Source organism: Neomonachus schauinslandi, chromosome 14 (genome assembly GCF_002201575.2).
Source record: "Neomonachus schauinslandi chromosome 14, ASM220157v2, whole genome shotgun sequence".
Taxonomy (NCBI): domain Eukaryota; kingdom Metazoa; phylum Chordata; class Mammalia; order Carnivora; family Phocidae; genus Neomonachus; species Neomonachus schauinslandi.
The window spans coordinates 20,351,927-20,363,756 of NC_058416.1; the positions used below are offsets into that span (position 1 = coordinate 20,351,927).

An 11,830-nucleotide genomic window follows, 5' to 3' on the forward strand; every position below is an offset into this window, starting at 1 on the left:
ATAACAACTTTCATCATTCTTAAGTTGTATTATCAAATGATATTTGTGGTATAAAATTCTTTTTTAAGACTCAGATTTGGACATCTCTTGGTGTCTGAAAAATAATACTAGCTGCCCATATATAATTTTGTAAGGAATGACCATATTTCTGATCTTTCTTTTGTGGAGTCTAAGTATTCAGTAAGGCCTCAAAGTCTATATGGCCTATTATTGACTGCAGCCAAATCAACCTAGAGTTATATAGAACACAAAGCCTTTTGCTTTAGGAAAACAAAACAATGCTTCCAGAACCTCTAACGGTGTGCAAAAGACAATCAGAAGTTGGAAGCTGGATAACAAGGCTTTAGTGTCCACTCATAGTGCTGAATCTTTGGGTAGGAAACCTCCTTGTCTGAGGCAGTCTTACACTTTTGTAGAGTTTGGAGGTTGGGGGTGGAAAGGGCAGGTTCATTTAACTCAGAAGTCTTTCCCAGAATGAAATGTGTATGCTTTTAGTGAATATTAAACACTCAATATAAATATTGAACAAGTCTTGTGTTTCATAGCAAATTGCAAGCAATGTGCCCTCAAAATTGTAGTATAAAATACAAAACGAAATACAATACAAAAGGACCCTGGGATCATGACCTGACCTAAGTCCAATTTTTCACCCTTTTTCAACTCTTAGTTTTTCTCCAAAATCTTCCTTGATTATTCCTAACCTCACTAATCTCTTTTCTGGGTTTCCCAACAAGAGAAATGTGTCTATAATAACCAACAGGTATTTAAAAACTCTTACTCATTAACTACTTTAATTGAATATTTCCTTCTCCCTATTGGAATACAAATGCTGAAAATAGTGAAGTATATGAGATTGTAAAATAAGCAACAACTAGATGGTAAATACTGGCTTAAGAACCAACAGGCAGGGAGTAAAGTAGAGCGGGATCCACCTGGCAGCCTCTTTCTCAGTTGAAACCCCCATTTGTGAAGAATAAAGTTGGTTGTATAGGAGGGATGAAAAGGAAGCTCTGGGCCCCTGCCTGAATGAATCAATCAGGCTCAGTTGAAAAAAAATTTTTTTCCAATCATTTGAACATTGGAGGGCGCAAGACTGAGTCATTACCATATGGGAATACAGCAAATGATTGGAGCACAAAGGGCAAGTTCTCATGAAGCCAAATGCTTTGCAGCCTCTTGGCAGGGAAGAGAGGACACCTGGACATGCCTCCTCCTGGGTGAGAGTGTTGATCTGGCTGGAGGAGTGCTAAGGGCTCAAAAATGTCATTTTTGATCTTCAATGATAATTTCATGCTCCAGTGTTGTTGTTTTGGTCGTCTCCACAGAAAATGGAGACGCCTTGGCAGAGGAGCTTTGGTTGGGCACAGGGGTAGGAGATCCAGGCAGGGTTGATGAGGCAGGAGATGGGGTAGAACCAGGGATGCAGGTGACATGATTTGACTTTCCATCTGCATGAATGATGATAGTGTTACTGTCGGTGGGCTTGCCAAAGTGGACAAAATATAAGACCAGAACAACAAGCGCTGTGGCAATTAGACAGGCCAAAAGACACACCAGAAATGTTTTCCAGAGTGACCATGGTTTTGCTGTAACCTGCAATGAATTATGAAAAGTGAATATTTCAGCAAATGACATAGTAGTGACTTAGGTAACTGATTTCAATTAGAATAAGGCTAACCTGTTTCATTACTCCAAATGCTATAATTTAAAGTACAGTTTATCAGCTGTCTCTTTCTCTTATTCCCTCCCTCTCTCTCTCTTTATCTCTCTTCTCACACACACACACAACTTGTCCACAAGTCCATGAGGACAGAAAGTTCCCTCTGAGTTGTACTAAAGCAATAAGGCATCATCTCAAATGCAAATAGATTGCCTTTGGAATATATTACTGTTAAGTTATTATCAGCTACTAATATCGCAATATAAATCAAATTATCTAGCTAGTCCTCATGGTTAAGAAAATTTTGAAAACGCATATCAAAACATTTAGATTGGTTATCTTTGAGTGATGGAAAATTGCAGGTGTTCTTTTGCTCATTATGATCTCCTCTTTTCATATTACATATTGAAATTTTATAATTAGAAAAATATTTTTTAAATACATTTTTATTTCTTAAACATACATACGAGGACTTTCATTGAGCTTGGAAAGACATCAAAATACAAAATGTATTAGCTCTGGTATGGGTAGGGTCTTCAAGGAATAGAATGAAGCCCTGACAAACTGTTGGGGGTTGTGGGTCCCAGGTGTCACCAGAAGCTTGTGGACAGGCAGCACAGGAGAAGTGGGGCCAGTGAGGGGTGAAAGGACATGAGAGCCCAGCAGAGTTTGTAGAGCAGGGCCTGCCTTCCCCATTTCACCAGTGGTCCACGGACTGCTAAAGACTCCCCACCTACCCCCTGTCCCAAATCTTACCCACTGCGGCTGGAGGGTCACAGTGGGTAATCTACAACCACAACGGGTTCCTTCATTCAAACAGTATGGATTTCTGGGCAACTGCAGAGAAAGACATTTTAAATAAATAAATAAACAAGCAAACAAGTCTTATTTTAAAGATGAAGAAAGTTTTATCTGGGAACATAAACAAATGAAGCACATATAAATGATGTGAATCCAACATGTATTAAATGAAGAACCAACCAAGTTCTAGAAGAATCTGAAACTCTAATAAATGGTATGATAGGAATTGTACAAATACGTTTTTCCCACCAAGTGATCAATGAAGAAAAAATAAAATAATTGATTCAATAGGTGCCCAAGGATCATTTTCACAAATTTCAGCATTCAGTCTTGACAAAAGCAGACAAACAATACAAATCTCAAAGAACTACAAATAAAATAGTAATTCCCAAATGTGACAAGGAATGTTTACCTCAAAACACTGACTAACATCATATTTAACAGTGAGACATCAGGCACTTTCCTTTAAAGTCAGGAGAAGTGAAGAACGTCTCCTAACACCAATAGTAGGTAATGTTTTTCTAGAAGTTCTCATCAGTATGTGTGAATAATGGAAATGTGAAGATAAAATTAACATTTTTTTCTACATCATATGACTGTTTACAAACAAGATCCCAAATAATCAACCATACAATCTCTCAAAAGGAATAAGAACTCATTAAATTGGCTGATTATAAAAATACGAAAAATATATGTAACAGCACTTATTTTCTGTGTGTGTGCATGTCCTAGCAACTGCTATTCGTAGTAATAAAGCAATATAAAATGGCCAAGCATATCAAATGCTATAGGACTTATATAAAGAAAACCACAAAACTTTACTGAGGAACAAAAAGACAACTTTGATAAATGTCCTCTTATAAAAAAACTTCAGCAGTATAAGCTTTCACATCTCTGAATTTTAATTAATATCATTATGGGATTTGGGGAGGAAAAACTTAGGTAAATTGACAAAAATTTCACATGGCAAAATAAAGCAATTATAAGAATAAAATTAGTTTGGATGGGAGAGAGGACAGGAAGCAAAATATTAGCAGTGATTTTTTTTTTTTTCTGGGAGGGATCATGGGTGATTTTTTCTTTTTTCTTTGTTACTGTCATATTTTCCAAATGCTCTAAAATAAGCAAATAAACTCAGTAATTGTAAAAAAAATTTTCTACCTGTTGTTTTGGGGGATCTAAGAAGTTATAGACTGTCAGATTACAAAAAGAAAAAAAAAGGGAAATCCAAACATTCCTTTTTATGGTTTCAGAAGTCAGTTTCACTATTTGCATTTTTTGTTTGTTTTTGTTTGTTTGCTTGGGTTTTTTAAGCTAGATTATCTAATCATTTGGCCTAGTGGAATAAATTGCATAGATTTGGCATGTGGGGAAATAACATAACTCACATTTTATTTATAATGAAAAGGAGAAGGAAATAAAATGATGTATACATGCTATTAAAGCAATGACATTTTGTAACTTCCCTGAAATATGAGTCATCCTATAAATGAAGTTTATGACAGTCTAGTTCTTGAATCCCAAAAGTGATCACAAATATAACCTTCAAGTGGCAAACAATTCTTTTATCAAGTCCTATCTTTCTATTTATTTCTTCTGATTCATCTCTTGGTTCTACAAACTCAGGTTGATTTAAAATTCATTTTTCCTTATTATGAACGTAGTAGTAAAGTTTTCTGAAAAGTAGTTTCTTATAATGAGATTATAGGGGTGCCTGAGTGGCTCAGTCAGTTAAGCTTCTGCCTTTGGCTCAGGTCATGATCTCAGGGTCCTGGGATGGAGCCCCACATCGGGTTCCCTGCTCAGCAGGGACCCTGCTTCTCCCTCTCCCTCTGCTCATGATTATCTCTCTCTCTCTCTCTCTCTCATTTGCTCACTCTCTCTCTCGAATAAATAAATAAAATCTTTTTTAAAAATAAGCTTATATATGTGAAATCTGAGTTCTATTTCTGACTCTGCCACTAGCTAAGTGGACTCTTAATGTTTCAATTCCCTGATGTGTAAAATGAAGAGATTTGTTTGAATGAGGAATGAGACCCCATACACGTTCTAAGAAATATGATTTTTATATTACTAGAGTAACACATTTGCAGCATAAGTCTCCTCGTGAGACATTTTCCATAAATTACTACTTTAAATACAAATAGGCCAATGAGAATAAATATTTTCATTGGATCAAATATATAATAATAAATAATAATATAAACAATATAAAATAAACATAAATAAATAATAAATAATATTAATGTGTGCTATAAACAACATTCCAAATAATTTACTAAAAATTTTGTCTACAAGTACCTTATTATACAAATGTCAAAATTCAGGCAAAATATAAAAATTTAGGCAAAAAGTCTAATGCACAATTCCCAAATGATATGAAAAGCATTATCTGGCATATTAAATAACCCCCCTCAACACTTGTGATTACTGGTAATAACATCTAAGATTCCTTTCATCCTATAATAGCAAAATCAGAAAAACGCAACCTAACTTTCTTGACGTGTTACATGTTAAATGTTGAAAGCAACACTATGAGACAGGAAAGCAAGGCGTTAGTACTCACCAGCTCTACTGGTTCAATATCCACAGCATGATGCCGGTCGCCATGCATTCTGAGGGTGCTGGTATCTCAAATGCAACTCCAGAGATGTCTATACTCACTTTGTGTATGAGAAGTTGGAAAATCCTGGATTTATGTTAAATTAATAACTGGATTTATTCAATCTGGATTATGTAAAACAATAATCATCTATTTTCCAAAAAAATTTCCAAATTCAACCCCAAAGTACACGATGTACGCTTGCTGAGGAAAAACAAATAGAAAAATTTGCTCCCTTCAGAAAAACAACATGCAGAAAGTTATCTCAGCTGTAAGAATGACTCCAGGATTCTGAGCAGATAAAAACCCTTGCCCTCCTTATCTCACACAATTTATTTAAATCACGAAAACTTGATTTCTCATGGGTTAGGAATTTAGCTTTTGTTTCTTAAAAAAACCCACACAGCCACTCCTTGATTATGAACATTACAGAATATTCTGTGGCTAAGCAGAGGGATTATGGTAATGACTAATTTCAAAATTTTCCAGAAATAAAAAAATATTGAGATTACAGGGTCATGATTGATTTAGGTGAATGGTGAATAAAATCTATGGTGCTGTTGAAGTCAGTGGCTATACTGAGATGGACAAGGGAAATAAAAACTTACTAAAATGGTTTCAGCCAAAAATAAAGATAAAAATAGGAAATAAGTATACTTCATTAGCTCCTGATTGTATGAATCAAGGATTATCCACAGTAAATCTGATCTGCTTCTATGTAAATTTGTGTTGCTTTAGGCTATGTAATGATGTCACCACTTCTTATGAACCCCAACCTTTTTGATGAGCAAGAACTAGAAAAGAAACAATGTCTTTGGTACCTTTCCATTTCTCCCATGGAAAAGTTCACATGATACAGCATGCAAAACTGAAGTGATGTTTTACATCAATCTGAGAATTAATGCTCCCTGGGCCTTTGACAATGTGGCATGCAGTATGGAATGGAGAAAAAAATGACTTTTTAATCCTTCTTAATCATGCATTTCCTGTAAGCCAACAACTTCCAGCAGGGAGGCTAATGACATGAATTTCCAAAATATTAATAAATTTATACATATCCGAATTCAAAAGCAGACGTGTCTTATTGTGTGATAAGTAGATTCATGAAAAAAAAAGTATGTAACGAATTCCAAACCTCTGGACTTCTCATTAAGCAAATATTAAATGACTTATAATTAAATTTATTTAAATTTGTTTTGTATAAGTAACTGTTTCATAGTTTTGTATGTCAGCAACAGATATTTGCTAGACAGATATTTTATCTAGAAATAAATCTACTAATAGAGGTGTACTACTTTTAAATGGAAAAAAATTATGAAATTTAAATGAGCAAACCATCATGAAATCCTAAATAAATATATGGCTGGCAGCATCATAAATTGGTAAGACAACTTGAAAAGCATTTGATATTATCTAGTAAATTTGAAGATATTCATATACTATATGATCTAACAATTCCACTCCTAGTATGTTCCCAGAGGAAACACACATGCACACACACACATGAATGTTTATAGTAGCATTATTTATCAATTTTTTGAAAATGCCCCAAATTCACATCAACAGCAGAATAGATAAGTAAATTGTGATATATTTGTACAATAAAATACTTTCACCAATGAAAATGAATAAACTATTACTAAACACATCAAATCTATGATTCTGACAAATAAAATGTAGTGGGAAAAATAACAGACACATTAAACTAAATTGTCTTGTTTAGAGATACATTCATAAGTGATACATCCATTTTTTAAAAAGCAAGGAAAAGATTAACATAAAATTCATAATAGTGGTTACGTCTCAGGGGAAGGAGAAAAGCAGAATTGGGGCTGGATACAACGTGGAGGGACTCAAGAGGGGCTGGAAGTATCCTACTTTTGACCTGAGTGTGATAACATGGGTGTTCATCTTATAAATAGGCACCAAACATGACAATTTCTCTGTGTATGATGTAAGTTAAAAGTAAGTACTTATTGAGATACGTTGGAGAGCTCTAATAAAATTCTTTCTGATTTTTTTCAATACCCTCTCTTTCCTCTGAGTTCTTAACAACTCTCTGACAGTAACGTGGAAGCTCCATTTGCATTTTGGCTAGGCTTGATGCCTGAAATCTGTAGTTTAAAGGCCTGATGTCACAGAAGTAAACCATAAAATAAACTAGTTGCTGTACCTGTGGCCTGGTTAAAAAAAAGAGAAAAAAATCCAGTTGCTTTATGGTAATTAAGGTTGAGGTTTGCCTAATGATGGTGCCCTCTTTCAACACCAGCCTAAATAGCTTCTTACCCTGGGGTTTAGTGCCTCACTTCATGAAAGGTGCTCAGGCCACCGGACTTTGGTGCCTCTCAGCAGGGAACAAGTCACTGCTGGGGCGTCACATTCTTTGTGTTAATCATTGTGCACCAGTGAGCTCATGCACAGCCTCTGTTTTGTTTATTTGTTGGTTCTGCAAGTATATTAATTATTATCGATGCTCAGACTTGAACCTAAACCTGCAGTTTTATGGTCTGGTCTAAGCATTCATGACCCAAGCCCTGTAAGTTTGATTTCCACCCTGACCATCAAAGATTGAAATATTACTCCCCAGAGAAAGGAACAAGCACGTAAGTCTGTCGCTTTTGCCCAGCTACTGAATGCTGGTTACTCAGCCAAGATCACAAAGCGCTAGAGCGTAGCAGCCAGCCTGCATCTGGATTTCTGCGGACACTTGCTTCTTTTGCTTTATCCACAAAGGAAAATGGAGAGGCAATTGCTTGGAATCCTTAGAAGAACTGAAGAGATTGTTTCTGGGTTCTGTTGTAATGGAAGTTGATTCCTATGTCAATGTTAATTGACATTTGTGCTTCTTCTTGGCTCTGAAGATCAGATAGAAATCAAAAAAAAAAAGAAGAAGAAGATCAATTTCGGGATTCCCTCCTGTTGCTATGGAATCCCCAATAGGGAAATGTAGAATTCTGAGAAAGTTATCTAGAAGCTCAGTAGAGTATGAAAAAAAAAAATTGATAGACCAAAATAATAGAAGTTAAAACACCCTAAAATAAACGAAGTTTTGGTGGTGGTGGTGTTGTTTTTAAAGCTTTTATGTATTTATTTATTTGAGAGAGCGAGAGAGAGACATTGAGCATGAGCAGGGGGGCAGGGGCAGAGGGAGAGGAAGAAGCAGACCCCTTGCTGAGCAGGGAGCCAGCCCCACGTGGGGCTTGATCTCAGGACTCCGAGATCACGACCTGAGCAGAAGGCAGACCCTAAACTGGCTGAGCCACCCAGGTGCCCCATAAATGGAGTTTTATGATACATACATTATATGTATATACTAAAATATATATGTACTATGTAAATATATATAAGTATATATATACTAAAATGTTAACAATTATACATAAATTTATATATTAACTATATATTATATATAAATATATAGACAACATATATTGATGTAAGTGTTCATATATACTAAAATATACAAAATTCAATGCTTCTTTGTGAAAACATTTTTCTCTAATCTAACAAAAGCAAACACTTACGTGTCCGGGACTACAATAGGTACATAAAGTACTTTAACCTTCAAAAATTCCCTATGAAAAAGTATTATGCCCATATTACAGACGAGGAAACTAACCCTCAAGGAGTTTAAGAAATGTCCTTCAAGTTGCAAAACCAATAGTTGCTGCATAGCAGAAATTCAACCCCGTATCTAAGTCAAAAACCCATGTAGAACCGGAAAATTGATTCTTCAGATGGAAATCAAATAAACAAATCACTTAGTAGATGAATACTCTGATGTAAATAAGATATGAAGTAACATACATGAATTGCATTCATTTATGATTTTTTGGATTTCTTTTGTACTTCAGTTTTAAAACAATGTTCTATGACTATTTAAAAAAAAAAAAGCATCCACCAGACTAGATTCATCCTTCCATTATAATACATTAACTTTAGTTTCCATTACTCACTCCCCTCAATTTACTATCTTACTTCTCTTATCATTTTTTCCATTAGGTTATGAAACATCTGATTTCATATGTCTTTCCAACTAGAAAAGTAATATAAATATAAATATTTATAAATAAATAAAAGTAATATAAATAAATATAATATAATATAAAGGTAATATAAATATATATAAATATAATATAAATATAAGTATATTTGTAAAGTATAAAATAAATTTAAAAAGTGATATAAATATAAATATATAAAGTAATATAAATATAATATAAATACACATTTTGAAGATAGTTCAGAAATTAGAAAATAATTGTTTATCCACTATTGAAATGTGATGGATTCCATACAGACTTTTTTCAGTGCATATCTAAAGATACTTATTCCTTTCTGTTTGGTTTTGTGTGTTTTATTGATCACATAACAGTCCATTACATGAAAGTAAGAGTTTATTTAACCATGTTTCCATTGCTGAAGTATTCAGGTTGTTTCTCTTTTACTGATTCAATATATTTGATTTTGAAAAACAGTTTTTTCACAATTTGTGATTTTTTTTTAGGTTGCAATCTAGAAGTAGAATTAATTAGATCAGAACTCAATAAAAATTGTCAAATTGTCGAAGAAAATTGTACCAGATTACACTGTCACTAACGATGTCACAAGATGGGGGCACCTGGATGGCTCAGTCAGTTAAGCATCCAACTCTTGATTTCAGCTCAGGGCATGGTATCAGGGTCTTGGGATCAAGCCCAATATCCAGCTCCACACTCAGCAGGAACTCTGCTTGAGACTCTCCCTTTGACCTTCCCCCTGCTCACACTTTCTCTCTATCTCTCTCTAAAATAAATCAATACTGTCTTTTAGGGAAAAAACAAAACAATGTCACAATACAGCCCTACTCCCTACATTCTCCTTGCTTGAACATTTCCTCAGTCTTGGCTAATCAGGTCAGAAAAAAAAGTGTGTGTGTGTGTGTGTGTATGTTGACATTTCCTTTGTTTCATAACTCTAAAATTAAAGATATTAATAACCACACTTACATATTATTCAGTATTCATATTTATAAAGCATTAATATTTATATATTCACATGTGTTTATTCATGTTCATATTTATGTTTATTCATGTTTCAGGCAATTCAACTATTATGGTTCAGCACTCCTTTTTCTAGTGAACATTATATGTATCAAGATACCAATGACTTGGGGCACCCAGGGGTCTCAGTTGGTTAAGCATCAGCCTTCAGCTCAGGTCATGACCTCAGGGTCCTGAGATCGAGCCCCACATTGGTCTCCCTGCTCAGCGGGCAACCTGCTTCTCCCTCGGCCTGTCTCCCACCCTCCTGCTTGTGTGCTCTCTCTCTGAAATAAATAAATAAAATCTTAAAAAAAATTTTAAAAAGATACCAATGACTTTTTTACCCCATGTGTTGCAAATATTTTCCAGCACTTTACTTTTCCTATTTTTTCTTTAAGAATGATTTCTTTGAGGGGCGCCCGGGTGGCTCAGTCATTAAGCGTCTGCCTTCGGCTTGGGTCATGATCCCAAGGTCCTGGGATCGAGCCCCACATCAGGCTCCCTGCTGGGTGGGAAGCCTGCTTCTCCCTCTCCCACTCCCCCTGCTTGTGTTCCCTCTCTTGCTGTGTCTCTCTCTGTCAAATAAATAAATAAAATCTTTAAAAAAATAATGATTTCTTTGAAATGGCACAAATGACCCTCAGTGTTGTCTGTCTTACAGAATGTGGTCAAGCTGTGTGTTTTATATCACAGTGTCTATTTATAAGAATCCTCAGAGACTTGGACGCCTGGGTGGCTCAGTTGGTTAAGCGACTGCCTTCGGCTCAGGTCATAATCCTGGAGTCCCTGGATCGAATCCCGCATCGGGCTCCCTGCTCGGCAGGGAGTCTGCTTCTCCCTCTGACCCTCCTGACCCTGCCCCCTCTCATGTGCTCTCTCTTTCAAATAAATAAATAAAATCTTTAAAAGAAAAAAAAAGAATCCTCAGAGACTTGCCTAACTGGTTTTAGAAGCAAAAACTGTTGTGTTACTCCTGGAAAACTGTTCTTTTTCATCTTATAAACCTGTCTATAAGTGTCTAGTTTTCCCTTCTCCCTGTCTTTGTAAGTGCACATACAACCATTGTGGGATGAAACAGCAGGGACTTGATTTGATCAAATCAAATGAAAGAATGGAAGGAAGGGAGAAAAGACTTAAATAAAGTTATGAGAAATCACAGTAAACAGATAATCAAAGGAACCCAAATATAAAAGCATTTTGTGTTTTTTTCCTCAGTGGAATTTCAACATTAACTTATGACAGATTTATTACCAAATAATAATTATGAACTTCAATTTTCAAAGCTCTGAAGTATAAACAGTAAGTACTGAAGAGGATATTCTTTTTAAATGTCATGTCCACAGACTTCTAAGCTCTTCCTTTTACCACCATGTTTTTACAAATATCCATTTCAGCACAGTTAAGGCTTTGTAGAATGACATTTGGACCCTTTGTTTTAATTTGAAGTTAGACACAATGTAAACGTCTTTGTAGGCTTTGTCCCAAATTGCCTTTTGTCAAACAGGGCAAGTCTGTTGTTCATAATGTCCATAAACATGTAAGCTAGACATACCCTTGCACTGTGTCTTCTGAGATTCCTGTTTCCTTTTTTCCTTCTGTTAATAAACAGATCTAAGTATCAAACAAGAAAAAAAGAATGATCTCTTTGACTTACAAAAGCTTTAAAACTTAGAAGGCTAAGCTAATTATGTCTGATTTTTATATTTTGATCTCAACAAGTAATTCTTTAATACATTTAAATTC

At 35.1% G+C, this 11,830-nt stretch overlaps 1 protein-coding gene across 1 annotated transcript; it reads right to left on the reverse strand.

The window, feature by feature from the left end:
* Positions 1-1,263: 1,263 nt before the first annotated feature.
* LOC110576983 (dynactin associated protein) lies at positions 1,264-5,322 on the reverse strand. The gene is made up of 3 exons (XM_021686219.1): positions 5,028-5,322; positions 2,417-2,497; positions 1,264-1,593 (listed from the first exon to the last, which is right to left on the reverse strand). Exons 1-3 carry the CDS (start codon positions 5,073-5,075, stop codon positions 1,264-1,266), a joined length of 459 nt encoding a protein of 152 aa, XP_021541894.1. The 5' UTR covers positions 5,076-5,322.
* Positions 5,323-11,830: the final 6,508 nt, after the last annotated feature.

What these genes read in the sequence shown, in the direction of transcription:
- LOC110576983 (XM_021686219.1), bottom strand. Translation starts at nt 5,075, where the DNA reads ATGCATGGCGACCGGCATCATGCTGTGGATATTGAACCAGTAGAGCTG. An exon ending in ATATTGAACCAGTAGAGCTG is followed by an intron (nt 2,498 to 5,027) that starts GTGAGTACTAAC and finishes CTTTCTCTGCAG; the next exon opens with TTGCCCAGAAATCCATACTG. An exon ending in TGACCCTCCAGCCGCAGTGG is followed by an intron (nt 1,594 to 2,416) that starts GTAAGATTTGGG and finishes AATTCATTGCAG; the next exon opens with GTTACAGCAAAACCATGGTC.